Source organism: Drosophila yakuba, chromosome 2L (genome assembly GCF_016746365.2).
Source record: "Drosophila yakuba strain Tai18E2 chromosome 2L, Prin_Dyak_Tai18E2_2.1, whole genome shotgun sequence".
In the NCBI taxonomy this organism is placed as follows: domain Eukaryota; kingdom Metazoa; phylum Arthropoda; class Insecta; order Diptera; family Drosophilidae; genus Drosophila; species Drosophila yakuba.
Genome location: NC_052527.2, coordinates 17,829,023 through 17,852,229, shown reverse-complemented (window position 1 = coordinate 17,852,229; position 23,207 = coordinate 17,829,023). Strand labels below are relative to the sequence as shown.

Sequence of the window (23,207 nt, the reverse complement as noted above, 5' to 3'; positions counted from 1 at the left end):
AAACGAACTATTCAAACTACGTTTCTCACGTTTCTCCTACCCAACTTTCGATGAGTTGAGCTGGTAAGGTAGGGCTCCGAATCCAATTTAGCCAGGCCGGTGGATAGAATGGAGTTTGACCGAGCTCCATTTGCTTAGACTCGAATCTGGCTAAGCGAAACTGCGACACATTTTTCTCTATTTTCCTACACTCGTATTTTCCGCCGGGAATGCAATTTCACGTGAATCCAACGAAGCTGGCCGCTGGAACTGATGCGGCCCTAGATGAACAACTGTTCCCCAGTGCGACTGTTTACCTGGGGTGTACATATGTGTTGCCGGTTCCTCCGTCGCCGAGAGGCCCGCTATAAAAGCGCACGGATTTCGCGGTAGCCGCTCATTTCGAGAACGGAACTCTATTTGTACCGTCGCCGTCGGATTGGAAGTGTATTGCGGTATCGTGTTTCCGACTGCCGCTGCAATCAAAAGCTTAAATTATATTCGAATTTGGCATTAGTAACCCATAAATCTGATCGGCAGTGCTGGGCACCAGGGGTTTTCCGTCGTTGGGACTGCGGTTACGTGACAGGTGTTGCAATGAGCCACTGAGGAGCCAATTTAGTTCGGCAATTTAGAGCTAGATATTAAAGAACTTTTCCACTAAAGAAACAACCATGGTCGAGAAGGCCTCAAATGCGTTTACACTGGAAAAGCTTCGAAATCTTCAATGGGAAAAGGTGTTTCATATGTTCTACATCGAACCGGTTGTGTTCATGCTGCTCTTCTCGCACACACTATCGGGTGAGTGACCCGCCCGGTTCTCCGAGTCGCCCTACCTAGAATCTATCACCAATTCGGCATCTTGCTCAGGCACCATCCAGCGCAACCAGGTCATCTACCAGACGTGCACGGTGATTTTTCACTACAACGAGAGCGATTGCAAGCAGCTGGATGTGAAGAACGCCAGTGCGGAGATTAATGTGGGTTACAGTACGGCAAAAGCCACAAGTCCACCATGATCTGATCCCACTCCTCCGCTTTGCAGGCCATTGAGACGGAGCTGCAGCCGTATGTGGCCAATCTGTTCCTAGCCCGTACCCTCCTAGAAAGTATTGTCCCAGCCTTCTGCGGCCTGTTCATCGGCTCCTGGTCGGATCACTATGGACGCAAGCCCCTGCTGATTGTTTCCATGATAGGTGAGACCTGTTTTATAAATTCCACCGGATCGTGTTAACTAACGATTGAGCGAGAATAATGCAATCAAGCTTCTCTAGGCAAACATTTCATAGTGAAAAGTCTTTGTAATCATTTATATAGCTTCTTTATACATATACAAGTTGTAAGCCTTCGTTCTAGAAGGGCAAGTGGGTATCTGGCTTTTTGTTTAAGTGCAACTTATGTTAGGCGACTTAAAGCTCAAATAAAACAGATTTTACGAATTGCTCAAAAGATGGTAAAAGGGATCCTGAAAGGAACAAAAATAGGCCATCGTATGAATTCCTGTTACATTTTCATGTTTTTCGACCTGCGCAGGATTCTCAGCATCCTTTCTAATGATGGCCGCCATCTGCCAGTTATCCAGCTACTATGTGGTCAATCCCTGGTGGTACATCCTGGCTGCAGTGCCCCACTCCCTGCTCGGCGGCAATTGCGTCTTCTCGGTGGCCGCCTTCTGCTTCATCTCGGACATCACAGATTGCAAGTCACGTCCCTACCGCATGATCTTTATGGAGTCGCTATTCTTCATTGGGCTGACAAGTGGATCTCTGCTGTCCAGCTTTGTGTACGCGGCAGTAGGATCGTCGGCGACCATCGGTCTTTCCGGCTGCATCGTTACCTTCGCCACGCTCTTCACCATCTTCTTTGTGCCGGAGAGCTTGCACTACCACAAGGAACAGGAAACCAAGAATGCGATTGCTGCAAATGGGGTAAAGGAGTGCACCGAGAGCAAAGTGCCTATAACCGCCTGTGACCTCCAGTTGGACCGCGTTGGGATTGACTGCCCGCCGAACTTCATGAATGATGAGGAGCCTGAGAAGGAGAAGGAGAAGAGGATGGAGTTGCCCACGCCGGCAACTCCTGCGATGAGCTTCGACGACGACCTGTTGGCAAAGTATGTGGAGCGGCTGCCACAGAAGGCGGAGGAGCGCAAGCGACAGGAGGCGGTTGAGCAGACCAAGAAGGCGGGTCTGTTCAGTATGGTTCACATCAGAGACATGATCAGCACCTGCTTCAAGCGCCGGGATCACCACGCGCGCGCCGTCATCTGGCTGGTTACCCTGGCCATGTTTCTGTCTATCTTTGTATTCGGTAAGGGGCAGCATGATCTTTCTATTTATTCCATAGCTAATTCACTTAATCGGTTTCAGATGGAGTGATGACAGTGATGTACCTATTCGTGCGCGAGAAGTTCCACTGGACTGTGCGGGACTACACGTTCTTCGAGACGGTCAGCCACCTGGTTCCCATGATTGGCGCACTCATCGGGTTCCTTGTTCTGCGGAAGGTTAGCTTTTAAAATGGCATAAGATATATGATTGCAGTAATCCTTTTGTTATAGGTCTTTCGCCTGTCGGTTGTGACCCTGGCACTGCTGGCCTTCTTTTCCGAGATTCTCAACAATCTAGCAAAGGGCTTTGCGACGATGCCCTGGCACATGTACCTCTCGGTGACCCTGGGCGTCTTCCGCTCCATCTCAGGCCCCATGTGCCGGACAATAGTATCGAACATAGTTCCTCCCTCGGATCTGGGTGAGTTTCGTGATGGGTTGCAGGCACAGCTGTTTCTTTTTTTAGAAAATTAACCATTTCTCCTCTACCGCAGGCAAGATTTTCTCCATCAAGAATGTGCTGCAGTCGTTCGCGCCGTTCGGTAAGCGGGGCTAGTGTCGTTTGATTGTTGTTTACTCTACTGACTCTTTTGCTGCTAATTATAGTGGCGGCACCCTTGTACACCCTCATCTACAAGCGATCGCTCACCACCTACCCGGGTCTGTTCAACTTCGTCAGCTCGTTCCTGTACCTGCTTTCGTTCGTGTTTATCGGGTGAGCCTAGCACACTGAATCGCCCCATCTGCAAGCCTGCTAATTGATCACACACTCCACCCTTTCCCCCTACACAGATATGTCTTGCGGATCAAGCACAGGCACAAGCAGCACTACGCCAAGGTCCTCAAGTGAGCGGCGACCGCAAAATTAGCACGTGATCACCTCAACCAACCGAGCAATAAGTTTTACAAGTGGAGCGAATTTAAAGATGCGAGTCCGCAAAGCAGGCGCTTAACTATGAGGAGGCGTCAGTTATAAATCGAACGAATGGATCTTTGTTTGACTTGTTTATTTATATATTAAATTATTTGTAATTTGTTTTAAAAGTGTATCTATTTATATATGTAACTCCTTGAGTAGACAATTGCAAAATCGCACTTTCATTAGCTGAGTTTCGGGTATCTAATGTCGTACCCGATTTTCATAGTGTAAATGGTATACTAGATTGGTTGAAAATACTTTTTTAGTAACAGGAAAAGGTAGAGGGACTTATGCATTCTAAATCAGGATCATTCGCTAATTCAGTCTGGAGTTGTCCGGAATTAACTAGAAAACTAGAAAGTTATGATTACGCATACAGATTCTAATGATGTCCACGTTTTTCAAGTTCCTCCCACACAAACCGCTCTAGTCCGTTACGAAAAATGTGTTGAATTATGTTTATTTAGTTATTTCTATAGATATTCCAGAAATATTAAGGAACACCCACTTCTCTCAACAGAACAGTCAACGAAAGATAACGATAACGTTCCTCTTGTGTAAAATATATTTTAACATTTTTCTCAAGTTTTTTAACAAAATGAAACAATCTTCAATATTCAGAGCTACCGTAATTAAATACCATTGCAATTAATTTATATATGTATATATTTATATTTAATTAACCTAAGTCTTTGGTGAATGCTGTAGGGCTTACCTAAGAATTCCTAGTCTACAGCTTGCTATTTACATTGGTTTAGGCTTAGCCGAAATAATACTTATATTGAAAATCAAATTGATACACTGGCCTTACGAATGGTTCACGTCTCGATTGGGATCTATTCCAATGCGTTATGTCTAGGTCAACTTCCTATGGCCTGGTAAACGCTGTCGGTGCCCATTGACTTTTGAATGCCGAAGACCGCGCTGCAATGGAATGCTTACTTAGTTAAAATCTATGAGAATTTCGGGATTCGGAAGGAAAACTCACGCCGACATGCAGTAACACAGGAAGTACAGTCCCACACTGATGAAGTTAAAGATGCCCGGATAAAAGTTTACAGTGGCCTGGTATACGGCCGTATAGAGAGGCGCCGCTCCTAAAGGGGAGATGGACTGCAGGGAAGTAGTTAGGGAAAAGATTTTACCTGTGAATGGAAGAGGTATTAGTATATGGAACTATAATCGTAATTCCTGGGACTCACCCAACTCCGAGCTGGGAGTCACGTGCGACAGGATGGCCTTGCACATGGGCGACATGACGCCCCGCATCATGCCCACTATTAGGGCCAAGTACATCTCGCTGCCATATACGGCCGTGGCTCTGACCGTGCTCTCAAGAACACAACAGGCAAAGGCTAGGAGGGTCATCATGATGGTGGACAGTCCAAGAAGACGACGCAGTAGGATCATTGCGATGGTACTGCCAACCACTTGAATCACCACCCTTGCTGCGTTAAACACACTGTAGTCCTGGACTGTGTAGTCGAACTGCTTGCGCATAAACATGTAGTTCACTGTTGACTCGCCCTCTGGAATGCGACAGACTAGTCAGTTCCTCGCCTGGAGCAAGCATCGCTATCAATTTCACTCACCCATGGCAAAAATGCAGAATGTCAGCGACATCATCACGAACCAGATGATAGCACGGTCGTAGTTCTCGCGTTTCCTGATGCAGGTCTTAACGAGGACCTTAACTAGGTCCAAACGGAAGAACTCGCGGATTCGAGACTAACCGATAATTACGTAATTCAGCAATAGTTGACAGTTGATAAACCACATATATATGTACATACCCCACTTTGCAAGTCTTCAGACTTCAGACTCTCGGGCACAAAGAAGTAGACGTATATAAGCGCAATGGAGATGATGGAGCCCACCAAGATAAACAGGGTTGAAGCTCCAGTAGCCGCATAGATGTATCCACTAGCCACACCGCCAGCCATCATGCCCAGGCCAAGGGAGGCTTCCATTGTCACCATTCTGGACGAAATTCATTCATGACTATTAGGTAGTAACAACATTTTCTGAATATTATCCTGTTAGACAAACGTCCATTGAATTCATTCAAACAAGATTCTTCAGGAATATCTAGCCAAGAGCTCTCTTTAAACTTGTCTAAATGTCTTACGAAACTGCTACTTTTATAATGGATAGTATAAAAAGTATTATAAGAATACATAGACGATGGGCTTATAGCTAGACCTACTGAAATATATTCTTGATCATTAATGTAAGTCAAATACATAAAGCGCCAATGTTTGACATCCACTCACCTCATGGCTCGCTTGTTCTCGGTGGCGACATCCGATACATGGCAGTAGAGGATGGTGATGAGGGCGCAGGTGCCTCCGCTGAACACAGATGGCACACAGGACAACAGGAACCACCAGGGACTGATATTGACGGCAGTCGTTATTTGAGTTAGAACTACCAGGATGATGGCGCTGATAAAGTAGCCTGCCAAATTAATCAGGATCTTTATAGAGTTCATTAGATCATGAGGTATTCATATGGTATTCTCACCTGTAAATGTGGATAGGAGGATGGGCCTCCTGCCGAACTTATCTGACCAGGGTCCCAGGAAGAGGCTAACTATGGCGGGAACGGTGCTCTCGAGCATTGAGCTTATCATTGTGATGGTGGAGGCATACTCCTGAACTTGCCCCTCGATTTTCTGCAAAATGGGAACTCTGTTGATAGGGAATTCTCTTCTGCTGATAACCCCGCCAAGCTGTCGTCACGTTTATATGACTCACTAGGAGTTTTGGCCGGGCTTAACTATCTTCACACATGCATGTCGAAACATCATTCCCGATTTGTATACTGTGGTCGATAACTTTTTGTGATAAGACGACCCATTAGTCATAAACAATTTGGGTTTACTTTTGTTTTGGTCAACTGATAAGCAGAAACAGGTGGGACCAACGTTCTTCAGTATAAGTTTACGGAAGATACCAGTCAACGAAAACTATAGGGACATACAGAGTTTTCAATCCGCATCGAAAGTTAGCAAACATTACAGAATTAAGATGTATTGGAAGATGTATTGGTATGGAACAAATTATACATGAGTACAACAACCAATTTTGTATTAAAATGACTGCTAATTGAAATGCAATTATAGACTCACTAAAGTCGTATTCATTAATGTTTATGCATAAGAATACGTATACGCCCTGTCGGCTGATGCTTTTCAACTTGCCTTAACCTCATCGGAGGCACGATCCGTACCGAGAAATGGCTCGCATTCGGTGGCATTAAATTTCATGACCGTGACGCAGGTCTGGTAGAGTATCTGGTTCTGGTAAACGGCATCTGATGGAAACAATCTGACTTAAAGACGCCCACCACACATTCAGTCGTCTATACACACCTGTTAGAAATCTGCCAAAGAAAACCAGAAATACGGCGGGTTCTAAAATGAGCGAGCGGGGTCTTTTCAGCCAGCTACCGAAAATCCTATTGGTAGGTCGGGAAGGCACTTCGGTGTCCAGCGGCTCATCATTATTGCCAATAATTGGCTCCTCATCATCTCTAAGCATTCTGATGAAGTGAAGGTCACGGTCTTATCGCTCACCTAATGCAACAAAGCGATCGCAGCAATTATCGGGTAGACAAAGGAATTAGCGATTCATTCAGCCAAGCAATATATCGTAGCGGGAACTGTGTTAAACCTCCGCGCGCGCCGAACTCGAGTGATAGACTAACTGGAGGGAGCAGCTGAAATAGACGACGTAAACAAACAAAGCGAGCGATTGCCAATTTGAGCACACCAAACCGTTTGCCGCGCCCTATCTACGCCCGTTCGAGCGGCTCCCTCCCGAGAAACCTCACTCTGCGACACACAATCCGATTTATGCTCAAAGATATTGAATGGTCGAGGTATTTACAGTTTATTGTCACTGCAAACAGTTAAATCTTTTGTTCTTAACTTTACTGTGCTTGCACATGCAAAACACAGTCTAGATAGCAGATACATGTACACGGGTAAAAATCATAATAATACTTGCACAAATACAAGGAGGACAAACACTAGATTAATTTACAAAAATAGTTTCTAATCTTTTGAAATGAGAGCTCTTTCCAACGCCTGCAGAAGGAATTTAACTTGTGAGATACATTCAGCTAAATCAGAGCGCTGAGGAGCTGGTTAACTGCCTATGGCCTGATAGACACTGCTGCTGCCCATCGATTTCTGGATGCCGAAGATCACGCTGCATTTAAATGTATTGTTATTAAAGTGAATTTAAACTGTGCTCGCCAGGACTTACGCTATCAGAATGTAACACACAAAGTAGAGAACGGCACTGATAAAGTTAAAAGCTCCGGGATAATATTCCAACGTTGCCTTGTAGACGGTTGTGTACAGAGGAGCAGCGCCCAATGGCGAAACCGCTTCCATGGAGGTGGTCAGTGCAAAAATCTTGCCTAAATTGTTTCAGATGGTATTAGTTATCTGCAGGAAACGTAAGCCCTATGGACCACTTACCAACTTCAGTCGCGGGTGCAACATGCGACAGAATCGCACGGCACATAGGACCCATGACGCCCCGCATCATTCCCAGCGTCATGCCCAGATACAGCTCCTGCCAGTAGACAGCAGTGGCCCGCACCGTGCTCTCCAGAACACAGCACGCTAGGGAGAGCATCGCCATGGTTACGATAGACATCTTCAGAACGCGTCGTAATACCACCATGCCGACGATGCTGCCCACAATCTGGATCACGATTCGGGATGCATTGAATAGGCTGAAGTCCTTAATGGTCCAGTTGAATTGATCCTGCATGAACATGTAATTTACAGTGCTCTCTCCCTCTGGAAGCATTTTAAATATTATATATGTTAAGGTAACTTAAGTTTGAGTTATGTCACCCATATCAAAAATGGCTATAGTTAGGGCAATCATTGTTAGCCAGATGATTGCGCGATCAAAGTTGGGTCGCCTCTTAAAGCAGGTCCGAATAAGGTCCTTGACTAAATCAAAACGGAAGAACTCACGGACTCGCGACTAAAATTAGAACAGGAGAAATAAACTACTAGTTTCCTCTTAGCTAAAGAAACTTACTCCGGTGTGTATGTCACCTGGACTTAGGCTTTCAGGTACAAATAAAAACACGTACATCAAGGCAAGCATCATCAGGCTTCCAGCTATGGAAAACAATACTAGAGCATTTGTGGCAGCGTAGATATAACCACTGGCCACATTGCCCACCATCATGCCAGCACAGAGGGAGGCCTCATTGAGGACCATTCTTAAAAAAATGGAAAAAGTTGAAGCTGGATTTTGTTGGATAGAAAAAAAAATAAACCCCACTTACCTCAGAGCCTTTTTTCGCTCCTTGGCCACGTCGGATATATAACAATAGATTCCCGTAATCAAGGCGCAAGTTCCACCGCTTAGGACAGAAGGAACCGAGGAAAGGAGGAACCACCACGGACTTATATTCGTGGACCTCGTTATGTAAGTGATTACTATCAGTATGAGTGCAGCAGTGAGGTAACCTTTAAATACAAAAAGAAGTAATTATACAATTATTTAGAAGGCTTGACTGGTAATAATTTACCCGTAAAAGTTGTCAGCAGGATTGGCCGCCTTCCGAACTTGTCGGACCAGGGACCCAGGAACAGACTCGCGAAGGCTGGAATAATGCTCTCTAGCAAAGAGGTTGTCATCATAATGTTTGCAGAATACGTCTGTACTATCACCTCGACTTCCTGAAAAAACAGAAGTTCACTTTAGTACACTGCACAACTGTCAATCACGTTGTGGATGAGTCAGTATGCCATATCTTGTACGTATAATTATAATTTTAACGCTTCCCTTAGCAAATACTTCGACACTGCTCCGAAATGTAGTAACAAAGGATTTTGCTTACTTTTGTTGTGGCCGTTGATAAGCCTCGACTGTCGTTCTAATTACCTTATCTCTAAGCTCCAAACAATGACATTTTTGCATTAGATTGAAACGATTTGCAAAATTGATTTTGCTTTGTCACGTCAGATGCTGATATATGTACTAGGAATAAGTAGGTCACGTCTTAGAAGAATGCATTAATCTCGGCGAGCCAAATGCCAAATTAATATTTTTGGAAGCTAATTGTGGTTTTAGAACTAGAAAATAATTATTTTTGTAACTTAGACTCCAGTTTTTGTTTATAGTTGCTAAATATTTGTTCAAAATTGTTATTTTTCTCATCGCCTCTATTCATAAAATCACTACCCGAAACGCCCAGCAAAGCAGCAAAAATAATTTACAATAAGATAAAAACTGTTCAACGCTAAACCAGACACGAGAATAGCAACTGAAAAAAGTACAGATACCAAAGCTATATGATATGTATGTACATGTGTGTATACTATTTGGTTGTGGGTCGAATTATACACTTACTTTATCCGCGTCCGATCCGCGATCAATGCCCAGCAACGGTTCACATTGCGTGGCATTGAATTTCTCGATGGTGATGCAGGTCTGGTAGAGGATTTGGTTCTGATAAACCGCCCCTAAAACGCACACAAAGTTAATTAAATGATGCACCCAATCGGATTTACTGTCCTGTGGTCGTTATACCAATTAAATATCTGGCGAAGAAGATTAAAAATACTGCGGGCTCCAGGATGAACCATCGGTAGCTGCTGTAGTCATGAGGCGGGGGAACCGGAGATGGGTCCACCTGCTCACTGCTGGCACCAGAAGAGGCAGATGCGTCCAGTATGCGTGGCGCCGAGTCTTCGCCAGTCTCCACATCGGCCACCAAAGCCTCCGTATCAGAGCGGGGCATTCTGCCGTTCCGTTCCTTACTTGGTAGTTATCGCGAACGGAACTCGGAGATGCGTCTGGCTTCCACCAGTCTACCGGAGATAATGGAATTAGCAATTCATTCACCAGAACGCTGCGCAGTTTCCCTGGAAGTCTTCCAAACGCGACGGCGGGTTTTTAGATACTGAAGCTTCAGCTGCTTTACTGCTGATTAATGCGGATTTATCTTTACTTATAACCCTGGTACATGTATTATTTTCACCAATACAGCTGGCTGGATTCTCCCGCAGTTAACGTTGCTATTCGAAACTTTCTAAATGCAAGCAGCAACAGCTGATTGTATTCTTCTTCTTCTTTTGTGTCATTGTTTTGATTCCGATATTCGATTCTTATTGCTAGGGATGCCAACTTGTTGGGAATTAAGAGTGGTTAAAAGGTTTTGTTTGAGACTTTTTACTGGTTAGTAAATTCAATTTATTCTTAATTTTAGTAGCGTCGTCGCTCGCGCTCTCCTCGCGAGTCTCGTTCCCGCTGATCATGACGGCCACGGTCGCGTTCTCGATCTCGCTCCCTTTCCCGGCGATCTCTGTCCCCATTCCTCTCGCGCTCTCTTATCCTATCGCGATCCTGGCGCTCTCGTTCGCGATCCTGGCGTCCACTGGTCTGGCGACTGTCATAGTCCTCGTTGTGGGTGTCCCGGTTGCGAACCCTATTACGCTGGCGGTCGTAGTCTTCCAGTTCGTCGTAGTAATCCCGGGAGCGGGCGTTGTTGCCCTGCCCAGATCTTCGCTCTCGCTCTCGACTGCGTGACCTGGACTTGGAGCGAGCTCTTCGCGGGCGTCGCACTGATGTGGAATTCTCCTTAGGGCGGTTGGTCTCGTCCACCTTCTCCTCATCGCTGGGCAGTTCGTCGTCCAAGTCCTCATCCAGCACAGACACCTTGGGCTCGATTTCGTTGTTCTCCTCTAGAATGGAACGCTTTTGTATGCGGGGCAGTATAATGTCGCAGACACGGTCGTTGCGCAGCAGTTCGTCTATATACTCGTCCATGTAAACAATTTCGAACTGGCCGGCGCGATTCTGACGGCGCAGCTTTCGATTGTCGATGTACAATGGCTCCAAATACTTGTAGCAGTCCAGAGCGGCTCCTGTGAGCCGTAGATAGAAGGCTCCTAGTGCTCGCACGTACTTGAACTCCTCATTCTTGATAAACTCCACTACGATGTCCTTTTCCGGCTGAATCTGCAGCATTTTAAGAGTAAGGCATAAAAACTGGGTGGGCTTGATGTTGCCGCCGTAGACCCCGCCGACGAATCGTAGCTCCATTGCCTTGTCCACCAGAAGCTCCGCCGTCAGGGCAAAGCATTGCTCCTTCCAGTACTTAGAGTCGTATATCCTTGAGCGGATGATCTTCTCGATGAGGTACTGCGGATTGGTGCCGTGCACGTTTTTGGCCTCCTTCACCGTGCGGTTGGCCATTTCTTTTTATTCGCCGCAGAGCAAAATGTGACTATGCACCAAATATATTTATTTATTTTTCGGCGTTTGCCAAACAGAGTGGCCAGCTGCCTAACAGAGAAATATTCCCCTCCGCCAAGCGCATACATAAAGGCGATAACGATAGGCAGCGACAATCGGTATCGGGTGACGCATACGAACAACAGATCCCAGACAACCAAGAAACGCAATAGCAGGAAAAACTCAATTTATTCGCTATATTCAGGTGAAAAGGCAGACCAGTAAGGATGAGTTTCTTCGGGAAGATGTTCGGTGGCAAGAAGGAGGTGGCCCCCACCACCGGCGAGGCGATACAGAAGCTGCGCGAGACGGAGAACATGCTTATCAAAAAGCAGGAGTTCCTGGAGGCCAAGATCGAGGACGAATTGAATATAGCCCGCAAGAATGCGTCCAAAAACAAACGAGGTATGCAGTCCACAGAGGTCCTTGGAGTCCTAGTTGGCCACATAGATGGGCCAAGGGAAAATGACTCATTGCTTTGTTTTTGTTGCGGCCGCGAGGCCTCCTCCCAGTTAATCAGTATTCCATACTGCCAGAAAATAGAAAACTCAATAAACAATATGTATCTCTTTGCCCTTTTCACCCGCATACCATTCGATGCCTGGACGTGTCCGCAAATCGCTCAGAACGTAATATAAACATTCCTTTAAAAACCCAAAACAAACACAAGCCATGCAGTAGAGTAATTTCAAACCACGCATTGCGAATTGGCCAAATCATATTTCGAATATATAATCCAGTCCTCGAAACCTTCTAATCCCTCCACTTGACAAATTTTCAGTGGCACTGCAAGCACTCAAGAAAAAGAAGCGCCTGGAGAAGCAACTCCAGCAGATCGATGGCACCCTGTCCACCATTGAAATGCAGCGGGAGGCTCTGGAGAGCGCCAACACGAACACTGCCGTCTTGACAACGATGAAGAATGCCGCGGATGCTCTCAAGACAGCCCATCAAAATATGTGAGTCATGGAAAAGTGCCATTATAACTTCCAAGTACTAACTTTCACTTTCATGCAGGGATGTGGACAAGGTGCACGACATGATGGATGACATTGCTGAGCAGCAGGACGTGGCCCGAGAGATTTCCGATGCCATATCCAACCCAGTGGCATTTGGGGCGGATCTGGATGATGAGGATCTCGAGCGGGAACTCGACGAACTGGAGCAGGAGAACTTTGATAAGGAAATCATTGGCATCCCCGAGCCGACGCCCACATTGCCAGAAGCACCCACAGAAGATTTGCCCGAGAAGGCCAAAGAAAAGAAAAAGGCGACAACCACGAATGCAGTGGAGGATGATGGTGAGTTCAGTCAACGCATTTGGGTCCTCCTTCGACAATTAACAATTAACTTGCGTTACAGATGATCCAGTCATGAAGCAGTTAATATCCTGGTCCAACTAAATCAGAGAGCTATTGCAATCTCCTTACTGTTCTAAAGATTCACCCTATCGTTTTTGTTTTGATTAACAATCAATACTGTTAATTAAGCGAAATTTTAGTTCGAAGCGAGGGAGAGAATACAAGGCATTAAATCCTTTGGCAATTCAACAAATGGTACATAAAATAGGAATGTGATTTTAAAATAAACGAAATGAGCATAGTCAGGCCACGCATCAGCAAAACTAGGTATCAACGTATTTAATATTTGATTTGTTATTCTTTCAACACGACTAAATGGCTTTGAATAACGCTGATTGGTCATTCAGTGAATGCAAATCTAATATTCCATCAAACAAAAGTAGCTTTTTGATAAAACTTAAATATGTTTTGTGGCACTTATCTTTCCTCAGTCTAAGCTTTGTATTGAGCGATTCACAAAAATAAAAACATGAAGCCTCTCGACTGCAGGTAACTCAGCAGTCGCGAGAGGCAAAAAAAAAAAAGAATAAACCAATACATTTTATTTAATAACAGTTTTTGCTTGTAAACAGGTTGCGAATAAAAACCCTAAATGAAGCACCACTGGGAAGAAATCGTCTTATCGTTGTTATTTTTGAGATTTTAAAAAGCCCACTTACTTAATCACTACACATTTAAGTTGAATGCTTTCTGGTGTATACTTTTATTGCAAATCGATCGGTTGTACATCAATATCATTTTAACTATGGCTTAGGCAATTTATGTACTACGGACTTTGCTAGTTGGTGGTCAAGTAGGGTGGAAGGGGCTCAGGTGTGCTGCCTCAGACCCTTCACATACCGCACCGGAACCTCTGGCAGGTAAACGCAGACAAAGAACATCAGTGGTCCGAACGCAATCATGCAGATCAGCCAGTAGATCAAGCCCAGGATTGTGATGGCGTCCATATAGGAGGAGGGGATCGATCGGACAGCACGTACAAGTGTGGGGGTAAATGAATGTCTTGTGTAAAATTGTAAATAAATAACTAGTATCACTAAACACCGGACTCGGCCAATGGAGATGGTGCAACAAGGCAAAAGGCGGTTGTTGCCGCTGACGCTCCGATGTTCCTAATAGGGTATCAGATATGTATAGCTGCAGGTCACTTTAGACACGGATCGCGACTCATCCGACTGGTGCTCCGATCCACAATCATATGGTAATCTTCAAGCACGCCACCTTAAATGAAATCAAACAAGAGATGTTATTGCATCTGTTGTGGTAAGGTAATATTAACGCTATAGCGGATCTTACAGCGTGTTGAGAGAGTGCTCAATGGTAACTGCCCAGCTGCTCCACTGAATCACGCACTTATGTACACCACCTGGCAAGGCCCACGCCCAGATTAGTTATTTTCGGGGCTATCCCCGACCACTCACATTTTCCAAGCGCGGCTTACTCAGCTGTTCGCAGCGCCAGCTAATTCGCAACTGATTCTTAACTGGTTATGCAGTTCCAGTCCAGATCCCCCAAATATCCCTCATCTCGCTCAGAACTCTGAGCCAACCTGGCCGAGCGATCTACGCTCAAGCCTGGGTGTTCAAGGTGAGCCAACGAATCTATGACCGCACAAACTGGTTTGCCAGCCCCTAGAGAACGTAGGCTACGCTCTTTGGGCATTTAATTAACTACGTTGATCGAACGTAACCCCTGTTCAATCGAAAATTGCAGGCATTGAACGGCTATCTGGTCTGAAATTACTGCACCCACGAAATCAATTTAGTCATGGGCTACCACGTCTGATAAGGCGGTTGCAAGATAATCAAAATATTCCCTATGCCAAGTAAACAGAGCTATAAACCAGCCCATGGTGTGCTTAGGAACTACTCAAAGAGGTGGTATAAATGAAGAAACTTGGGAATACGAAGGTAAAGAGATACCCTGCATGCTACTTGGCTGCTTTATTTACCAGCATTGGGGTCAATGATCGAGTTCCTCAACAAGCTTACCCACTCCCTTGCATACTGTCTTTATATACTCCTCGATGTTACAACAGTACATAAGTATTTTTGGAAGTTTTTTTCTTATCATTTGAGTCTTATTATATGACTCTTCCATATCGCCATCACTTGAAAACATTAAGCTGAGCCACTAAGAACCACTAAGCCACTATAAGTCCTTAACTATTTATTTTGTGAGTACTGGAATCTATTCCGACTCCACATTTTGAACTGCCCAACGGGAAAACAATTAAAAATGCCTGTTACATAAAAATTCCCCCATTGAATCTGGCCGTTAAAAGAGGAGCACTACGGCACTCTCGAAAGCTTCCAGAAGGAGAACCAACTTACATGATGTAGAAGTAGTTGTCACTGTCCTTGCGCTTCGCATCGCACGGGTTGCCGCTCTTGCTGGCGGTGGAGCTGGAGGGCCCTGGCTCGGGATCCGTGTGCTGGGAGCTGGTGCTCCAGCTGCGACCCCAGCGGCTAGCCACAGAGGATCCGGGGACATTCGCCTGCCTGTTGCTGGGCAGGCTGCCATCTTTGCTGGAACCGGCGAAGAACGACTTGACGGTATCCATGATGCGACCCTCGCTACAAATCTGGTTCCGATTGGCTATGTGTATGCGTCGAGCCTCCGCAGAAACGCCCGAAATTGATAAAGCTAAAAATATATATGTGAAGACACCATAATTTATTTATTTTGACTGAAATCTTGTTTTTCGGTGGGCTCGTGCCCCTCTAGCTGTTTCCAAGTGTGGGGATCTTCTCTTTCGGCTGTCGTCCGATCCAAACTGAACTTATTTACGGCGCGGTTGGAAAACAAGTCGAGCTATTGATAAGCTCTTGGTATACATCTATTATTATCGTATCTGCTCCAGGTGGGGTGGCCATCTTGGAGGTTTATACTCGTTTGTTTCCCCCAATGGAGGGTCTTTAAGCTCCATCTGGAGAGGTATATACACATGCATACATATGTAAATAGTATTCTCCATTTACGTGGGCTGATCAAACAGGCTTCAGCAAAATGGCAACTAAGTGGCAAGTGCGACGCAGTTTTAACTCGAATCAAGTGTGCGAATCTAAAGTATATACATACATATGTACATACATACAAGGTGTTGCCACATACATATTATCAATTAGCAGTTCAGAATAGTTCACTGACTAAGCCGATCGCTGATAACGTGGTCGAGAATCGTAGGAAACACGCGCCGCCCTCGGGAGCCATGGGAAATACATAGTTGAGTTGTTTGGGACTCTGGTTTCGCGCTCTGATCAATGGGTTAGTTGGACGTGGCCGATAGGCCGGCTGTGGGCTGCGTGCCTTGAAGACCAATAAGTGAGAGGGCAAGCAATGTGGACCGAGACTGATAACCGGACGAGGTCAATCCATCGTGCCCACCCAACTGACCTACCTCAAATGCTCAGTTCACTCGTCTTCAACGGGATCGAAGGGCGTGACTCCTTGGGCTTTAGCTTTATTCCGCTCGGTTTTGGACTTGCTTTGGCTCCGGTTGCTCCGGCTTCTTTCAGTGCAATCCCACGAAAAACTCGATCACCTCCAGTCGTCCAGTCGCGAGGAGAGAACGTGAACCGTTTTGCACAATGTCTGCGATCGCACTGAAAACGAAACAAGGCACTGCGTCGGCATCGAGTGTTTTTAGTTTTAATCAATTTGAAATGCGAAGGCGTCGGGATTTGCCTCTGTGTGAGTGGCTACCACGCAGCACGCACACACCCATACTCTCCGCTCATACACCGAAAGAAATGAGGCGATGGTGAAGTGGTCTTAGATACACGTTAGAGCAAAGCAGATGTTTCCCTGCTGAAGTTTCTAATTCAGTAAAACTAAAATACTACATGCATCTAATAAAAATTTCTGCTTAAATAGAGGTTGATTAAATGAAATTTCTCTTTAAAATAATACGCAGGTACATTACAAATTTCGAAATAAATTTGTTTTTCCAAGTGCATGTCATATGTTCGGTAAACCGATGTGTATTTCTGAGAGTTTCTTGGGGTGTTGGCATCGTCTGGAAAGCGTCTGGTTTCGTGTGGCATTGGTACCTGACTTTCCGAGACGGATTTTCTACTTTGTCTTGTTCGCCGTTTGTTTTGGTTACTTCCATACATTTTTTGGACTGTTTTGGCTGAATCTGTTTGCTAGATACACTTACGTTCTACCTGGTTCATCGCAGATCAGCCTTGTCATCGTCGCACTTCCGCTCTTGCTCTTTGTCTTACTTCTCTGTCTTTCCTAGTCTTTCATTCCACTTTTGCCTTTTTATTGTGCTCCGATGCATGTTGATTGACGTGGACTTTGCACCCTCAGTTTTCCGCTGTTGTAATGCTTGTTTTAACGCACTTACATTCGAATAGTCGACTAGGAAAGCACTCTTCACCTGTTAAATCCGTTTTGGATTAGTCAACCGATAACTCAGTAGTATTTATCTACATACTAATAGATTAATTCTCTTGAATTCATATATAAATAGATAAATTTTATGATTCATTGACCCAATTAGCAATTGAATTATATCTTTGAAAAAGTCCTTAGACTCAAACAATTCAACGATGCAATCTATTGTTTGTTTTAAAATGATAAGAACTGATAGAATGTTGCCATGAATAATAGGTTATATAATTTTAAATGAAATTATCGAAATGAATGGATCGAAATACAAGCTTCCAGGTGGTCCTTAAATCAAAAGTTTTTTAGGGAAATGGTCAAAACATTTAATTTCTACCAATTATTTTAATTCAAATTCAAATCGAGTGGCAGTTCCGATAACGGCCACAGCTGCTGCGACCAGGGCGACACACAGTGTGCTATCGCCCGATAACTTCTTTGTTTTGAACCCCCAGGAAAAGCAACCCTGGGCTCTCGCCAATTGGAACTGCGAATATACTGCCCGTATATATGTAAATGTTTATAATTAGCAATTTTTCTACGAAACAAACGATTGAATAATGCAGTTTTCTGCCCACTAAATGCCAAATACAACACACAGACTGCCAGCCACGAACGGTGATGTGATTAGAGTATTAGAGTGTTCCAACAAATACGCGAGTCCAATTTAAAGCAGAGAACAAAGTGCCAAACAAAGGGTCTGAGAGCCCCCAACCCAGTCCAAATCTATTCATTATACTCGGTTCGTGACCCGCCGACGAGCCAGCGAGAACGGCAATAAACATGGGGAACGCCAGCTCCACCGTGCACATGCAACGCGAGCGCCACAAGTCGACCGACTTGTCCACTCCGAGCTCTCCCGCACATTTCCGCGATTCAGTTGGCGGAGGAGGAGCGGCACAGGGCGGGAGTGCTGGCGCAGCAGCTCTGGTAGGTGCAGCGGGGGCGGCGGGTGCTGCTGGGGGAGGAGGAGGCGGAGGCCAAGCTTTCTCGTTCGACAAAAAACATACGGCAGTCTTGAACGAGGGCTCGTCGCAAGAAGACGACGACCCGTACTACACGGGAACTGGAACTGGATCCACTAGACGAGGCACCGCCGACGACGCGACATCAGCTGTTCCCCGAGAGCACTCCAGCATGGACAACAACGAGGAGGAGGAGGCGGCAGCGGAGCCAACCACTGGATCACAGTTAACCGGCGATGAGGACGACATCCGGAAGACGGCACTGCCCACCGTTCTGCGGTGGGATGGCGGCGGCAAGAACGTCACCATCTCGGGCACATTCTCCAACTGGAAACCCATCACCATGGTGCGCAGCCACCAGAACTTCGTTACCATCATCGATCTGCCGGAGGGCGACCATCAGTACAAGTTCTGCGTGGACGGCGAGTGGAAGCACGATCCCAAGCTGGTCAGTTGGGCGGAAAATCAATATAGCAAGCTCTTCACTTTCAGTGTTTTCGATTCGGGCGCCCGAATGACGCAGTTACCGATTTTTGCCCCGCGGGTTGTGTAATCGTCGTAAACAAAACGAAGTCTCCCAGTAATCAGTAGTGGATTTCAATTGAGTTCAGAGATGCTCATCCAGCTTTAGCTATTTTTAAGGGACCCTGTTGAAGTACTTCGCAAACTACAATTATAACCTAAGTTACGAGTTGAGCAAACTATGATAAAACCCTTTTATGGATTAGTAAATCTGTGAGGACTTGCCTATTTAACATTGTGAGCACAGTTTATCTCAGTGACTTTTGAACATTGCTATCAGAGTTGAACCATAGAAAACAATTAAGGAAATAGTAACGTTTTCTATGATTAAAAGCTATTCTGGATAATAAAATCCAGCTGAGATAAAACAAATGAAGTAGACTATGTTTATAGTTGCATTATTATAGATGCATCATTTTAAGCACGTGAAAAACATTGACCTGCATCTGTAGACCTTTCATTTAAGGACTTAAAATCTTTTTAAGAATAGCTAACGAAGCACAAGAATTAAACCATATTTGTTTAAAGACAAACAAATAATTTAGCTCATCTGACTTACTGGTATTTACATGAGTAAGCAAAACGAGCGAAACAAACCACTGTAAAAAAAATCTACCAACGAATTTTTGTTGCAATGTTGCAAGCCAAAAGTTGGTATTCAGTCCAAATTTGCCTAAAACAATTCGCTCAATAGCAACAACAATTCGTTAAACTACGTTATTATAATGAAAGTTGCTATTGCCTAGGCACATTTTCATCCGGTAGTGCCCAATTTTCGTTTTATCGCGAACTCAGCTATCAAATTTCGTTTTATTGAACTCAACCTAAGGCCCACAGATATTGTCCCCAATTATATTTGGGGCCCGCCCATTAATAGCTGCTTACCCAACTATTGTTACAGACAATTTGATTATAGCTTATCGGTTTGCTATTTCAGAAAAGCGTGGAGAATGACGAGGGGCAGAGAAATAACTTGGTGTCCGTGCGGGAATCCGATTTCGAGGTGTTCCAGGCCCTGGCCAAAGACAGCGAGAACGTGACCAACTATGCGGAGAAGGAGTACTCGCAAGAGGTGCCGCAGGTGAAGCCCTGGGAGAAGGTATCAGGGCCGCCTGTTTTGCCGCCCCACCTGCTGCAAGTCATCCTCAACAAGGACACACCGCTATCGGTGGGTATTCTCAGTGACTTGAGGGCTAGCTCCCGTAACGTTACCTTGTTCTGTTTCAGTGCGAACCCACTCTGCTGCCGGAACCCAACCATGTGATGCTGAACCACTTGTACGCACTGTCTATCAAGGATGGTGTCATGGTCCTGAGTGCCACGCACAGGTATCGGAAGAAGTACGTCACTACGCTGCTGTACAAGCCCATTTAGAAAACTCGCAATTGGTATTTTAGCTGTAGGAACATGGTTTTTATTACGGGGTAAGCCCGGAGCTCGGGTATACCTCGAGCCCAACACGTCTCGCTTGTCAAATTTACCTTATAATGCAGTAAAAGTGTTTTATTTTTCTCTCTATTAAGCGTTGTATTTTTATTAGTTATAAATATACGGAACTTGTAAAAATATAAGATTATTGCATTGTGTCATACATTTGTATTTGATTTTACTGCGAATCGTAAAGCCTATTTGCAATTTTAACTTGATATGTCACTAATGTCACGTTCTACGAGTAATTTAAGCAACTATGCATATTGACTGGTAATTTGGTTCCCTGTTCGCTGTATATGAGTATAACAACACTTTGGATTTTGATCAACGTTTCATATCACATGTGTACGAAAGTCTTCGCTCACGAAAATCTTCCAGAATACATTCTCGAATATCTACGTGTTCAACTGGACAAGAACTGAGCTAGATTAGCGAACCAGCTTCACATCAGCTTGACCTTGTGGTCCAACTGATCGGTGTCTATCTTCTTGGCGAACAGCACCGGTGACGAGGAGGCCAGAGCCACCGTCTGCTTGGCCAAGAATCGCTCGTGCATCTTGTTGGCCGTGTGCTGGAACTCGCCATCCTCGTCGAACAAAGCCTTGGTAAAGTACTCCGTGAACAGGCGGCCCATGTACTGATCTTTGGTGGACGGCCACCAGCCCTCGAGGAAGCCGATATGTCCGCCACGAGCCGTAATCACGATTGCCACATGGGTGCACTGGTTGGCCGCCTTAATGGGAATGGCATCCAGTGGCTGGAACGGATCATCAGCGGCACTCAAGCAGAGTAATGGCACCGAAATGTGATCGAGTTTGTTGTGCAGCGTGGCATCCGAGTAGTAGTCATTCACATGGGCATATCCGAACTGCTTAGCCGTGAAAAGCTCGTCGAACTCTTTGATGGTCTTACAGCGCAAAATGCGCTGAATATCAATGTCAGAGTCCTGGTAAATATCTCTATAGATGTCCAGATGATTGCGTAAGGTGCGGCACAGACTTCCAGCCAAGTGGCGTCCCAGCAAGCTGTTGATCACTGGCTTTTCGATGCTGGCGCTGCCCTTGTGGACATCCCACGGCACAGATATTATCTTTGCAGCCGAAAGGAAGCTCCTGGCTTCGTCGCTCTTTCGGGCTAGATAATTGCCCAGAATCAAGCCTCCCATAGAGATCCCAGTGGCCCCCAGTTTGCATTTTTCGGGCAAAGTGCGCCGCACATGCTGGACTACCTCGCACAGATCCTCGCAGTTGGCGGCGCAGTAAAGACGCGGTGTCTTCAGTTCTATGCCGCCGAGTCCGCGGTTATTAAACACCACCACCCGCATTCCAGCCTGCTGGGCGGCAAAGACCAGGCACTTGATGTACTCCGCCTGCGACTCGCCGGTCAGACCTGGTAAGATGAGGATGCATGGAGCACTCGAGGCGCAGCCCTCCTCCATCCAGTCCAGGGCCACCTCCCCACCATCTTTCAGCGAGAGAATCTCGCGCCGGTAGTTGACGCGCGGCAGACTCTTGGAGCGTAGCAGGCTCGCAAGGACGGTCTGGGCACGACTCTCCACACACCAAAAAGTGGGCCAGTACTTGTTCTCCAGTGTCGGCACCTTGCGGATCAGATACTGCTTAAACGGCCCATCCGAACAGGCGATTATCGGTCGCTGTAATTGAAAGCCCAATGGGGTGATTAGTCACGCACCGGACGTGATGCAATCGCTGGTGTTACACTCACCTTGACCACCTGGATAAGGTAATAGACGACGTATGCCACCACCGCCATGCCCAAAACATGGAGGCGCGGCAGGTTGGACAGGTAGGCGTACATCGAGTAGAACATGGCGTCGTGCTCCGAGTGAAGGCTCCGCACAGACAATTTGGAATTTACTGCTGCCCGGGAAAGCGAGCTGAAAGAACGAACAAGCCACAAATGAAAAGATTACAGCGCAGCGCGAATTGTTAGCGGTATGAATGGGCTAGTTCGGGCTAATAAGTACAAGGAGGCATATCTAATCGCCGGGCGCTAATGTATGCATATGGATTCTGATTGAACGAGTGGTCGTCCGTATCAAGGGCAGACAAAACACGCCCCGTACTGGTGCAGGCGGGCGGGTTCAGGTACACTTGGCTCGTTTACGGCGCTTATCGCTCACTCACAGCAGGTCTGGACGGTGGGCTGGGTTCTGGAGTTGTGACTGCGACAGGGGCTGCCGCTGATAGATTCCTCTTCCGGCGGAAAGGCAGCGGATATCGTGCACCGGGCCAAGCAGCTCGGACACGGAGCGATACAGGGCCAACTTGTGGCCGGTGGTTGGACCACGGACAAGGGTGCACAGCATTGCGACTCTAAACTAAAGACTATTAATAGTTTGGTGTGCTTAAACCAAAGGTTTGTGTCCGGGGGCTCTGCCAATTGTGCTGGATTCCACAATCTGTGGGTGCTTACCTTGAAAAGAGGGCGAAATAAAACAATAAATACAAATTTAGACAAGGCGACTTCAAAAACCAGTGTCGGGGCTGTGACACAAATCGAAACTAAGCCCGCAAACCGATAGTATCTGTAATTATTGGATTGACCCCGGGCTTTCGTTGTGGGTTCGGGCACGGACTTCCCTGCGGCGTCGTCACGTGCACTAACAAAGCAATGGACGCGATTGGGTGGTGGTGGTGGGCGGTAAATGGTGTTCTATTGATTCGCCTAGGTCGGTGAGTGCAGGTAATTACCGTGCCAAATGTGACGGAATCGAAACTATTGTGTACTATACGCAGTTCTCGCCGAGTAGCCGCAATACGTAGATCAATGTACAGCAATCTTTTAGAGGCAAACTGCTTCGGTTACACGCACTTATGTAACCTTATAAAAAATGTTGTGCATTTTTCGCGTCGCTGGCGAGGGCGGAACCTTGAGGCAACAGCTTGTGATCCTAAAAAACTCGGGAAAGACCAAGAATGGTGCACACTACCAAAATATAAACACAATCGCGGGACGCTAACGGTGCAGCTGCAGTGGGACCAGAGTAATCGAAAAAGGCTCCCGGGT

General features: G+C 46.0%; 9 protein-coding genes across 13 annotated transcripts; 3 read left to right on the top strand and 6 right to left on the bottom strand.

Moving 5' to 3' along the window:
* The first annotated feature begins 369 nt into the window (after positions 1-369).
* On the top strand, positions 370-3,398 carry LOC6528721. Its single transcript, XM_002089720.4, has 9 exons — positions 370-780; positions 850-959; positions 1,025-1,175; positions 1,513-2,289; positions 2,349-2,485; positions 2,540-2,729; positions 2,803-2,850; positions 2,915-3,023; positions 3,101-3,398. The coding sequence occupies exons 1-9, from the start codon at positions 654-656 to the stop codon at positions 3,156-3,158; spliced, it is 1,707 nt and encodes a 568-aa protein (XP_002089756.1). The 5' UTR covers positions 370-653; the 3' UTR covers positions 3,159-3,398.
* Positions 3,399-3,657: 259 nt separating this feature from the next.
* On the bottom strand, positions 3,658-6,995 carry LOC6528720 (proton-coupled folate transporter). The gene is made up of 9 exons (XM_002089719.3): positions 6,601-6,995; positions 6,430-6,542; positions 5,751-5,901; positions 5,501-5,684; positions 5,021-5,207; positions 4,820-4,955; positions 4,430-4,756; positions 4,216-4,372; positions 3,658-4,151 (listed from the first exon to the last, which is right to left on the bottom strand). Exons 1-9 carry the CDS (start codon positions 6,767-6,769, stop codon positions 4,088-4,090), a joined length of 1,488 nt encoding a protein of 495 aa, XP_002089755.2. The 5' UTR covers positions 6,770-6,995; the 3' UTR covers positions 3,658-4,087.
* Positions 6,996-7,096: 101 nt separating this feature from the next.
* On the bottom strand, positions 7,097-10,282 carry LOC6528719 (proton-coupled folate transporter). The gene is made up of 9 exons (XM_002089718.3): positions 9,797-10,282; positions 9,617-9,729; positions 8,793-8,943; positions 8,547-8,730; positions 8,294-8,480; positions 8,101-8,236; positions 7,717-8,043; positions 7,499-7,655; positions 7,097-7,441 (listed from the first exon to the last, which is right to left on the bottom strand). Exons 1-9 carry the CDS (start codon positions 10,005-10,007, stop codon positions 7,378-7,380), a joined length of 1,530 nt encoding a protein of 509 aa, XP_002089754.1. The 5' UTR covers positions 10,008-10,282; the 3' UTR covers positions 7,097-7,377.
* A 140-nt stretch (positions 10,283-10,422) lies between these two features.
* On the bottom strand, positions 10,423-11,557 carry LOC6528718 (pre-mRNA-splicing factor 38). Its single transcript, XM_002089717.3, has one exon. The coding sequence runs from the start codon at positions 11,462-11,464 to the stop codon at positions 10,472-10,474; it is 993 nt and encodes a 330-aa protein (XP_002089753.1). The 5' UTR covers positions 11,465-11,557; the 3' UTR covers positions 10,423-10,471.
* A 61-nt stretch (positions 11,558-11,618) lies between these two features.
* LOC6528717 (charged multivesicular body protein 4c) lies at positions 11,619-13,478 on the top strand. 2 transcript variants are annotated; one of them, XM_039371749.2, is made up of 5 exons: positions 11,619-11,908; positions 12,130-12,132; positions 12,285-12,462; positions 12,521-12,804; positions 12,866-13,478. In XM_039371749.2, the coding sequence occupies exons 1-5, from the start codon at positions 11,731-11,733 to the stop codon at positions 12,904-12,906; spliced, it is 684 nt and encodes a 227-aa protein (XP_039227683.1). In that variant the 5' UTR covers positions 11,619-11,730; the 3' UTR covers positions 12,907-13,478. The 2 variants fall into 2 exon arrangements, with proteins under 2 accessions (XP_039227683.1, XP_002089752.1); XM_002089716.4 differs by lacking the exon at positions 12,130-12,132 and having other exon boundaries at positions 11,621-11,908.
* A 65-nt stretch (positions 13,479-13,543) lies between these two features.
* LOC120320848 lies at positions 13,544-13,811 on the bottom strand. The gene has a single exon (XM_039371751.2). It carries the CDS (start codon positions 13,809-13,811, stop codon positions 13,674-13,676), a length of 138 nt encoding a protein of 45 aa, XP_039227685.1. The 3' UTR covers positions 13,544-13,673.
* A 194-nt stretch (positions 13,812-14,005) lies between these two features.
* LOC6528716 lies at positions 14,006-16,487 on the bottom strand. Of its 2 annotated transcripts, none has more exons than XM_039371750.2 (3): positions 16,261-16,487; positions 15,198-15,510; positions 14,006-14,085 (listed from the first exon to the last, which is right to left on the bottom strand). In XM_039371750.2, the coding sequence occupies exons 2-3, from the start codon at positions 15,425-15,427 to the stop codon at positions 14,073-14,075; spliced, it is 243 nt and encodes an 80-aa protein (XP_039227684.1). In that variant the 5' UTR covers positions 15,428-15,510; positions 16,261-16,487; the 3' UTR covers positions 14,006-14,072. The 2 variants fall into 2 exon arrangements, with proteins under 2 accessions (XP_039227684.1, XP_002089751.1); XM_002089715.3 differs by having other exon boundaries at positions 16,265-16,486.
* Positions 16,488-17,759: 1,272 nt separating this feature from the next.
* Positions 17,760-20,337, top strand: LOC6528715 (5'-AMP-activated protein kinase subunit beta-1). The gene is made up of 3 exons (XM_002089714.3): positions 17,760-18,672; positions 19,684-19,914; positions 19,974-20,337. The coding sequence occupies exons 1-3, from the start codon at positions 18,043-18,045 to the stop codon at positions 20,118-20,120; spliced, it is 1,008 nt and encodes a 335-aa protein (XP_002089750.3). The 5' UTR covers positions 17,760-18,042; the 3' UTR covers positions 20,121-20,337.
* Positions 20,132-23,180, bottom strand: LOC6528714 (phospholipase ABHD3). Of its 3 annotated transcripts, XM_015198556.3 has the most exons (4): positions 22,892-23,180; positions 22,325-22,613; positions 21,903-22,074; positions 20,132-21,831 (listed from the first exon to the last, which is right to left on the bottom strand). In XM_015198556.3, the coding sequence occupies exons 2-4, from the start codon at positions 22,504-22,506 to the stop codon at positions 20,620-20,622; spliced, it is 1,566 nt and encodes a 521-aa protein (XP_015054042.1). In that variant the 5' UTR covers positions 22,507-22,613; positions 22,892-23,180; the 3' UTR covers positions 20,132-20,619. The 3 variants fall into 3 exon arrangements, with proteins under 3 accessions (XP_015054042.1, XP_015054039.1, XP_015054040.1); XM_015198553.3 differs by lacking the exon at positions 22,325-22,613 and having other exon boundaries at positions 22,614-23,175; XM_015198554.3 differs by lacking the exon at positions 22,325-22,613 and having other exon boundaries at positions 22,892-23,175.
* Between the last annotated feature and the right edge of the window lie 27 nt (positions 23,181-23,207).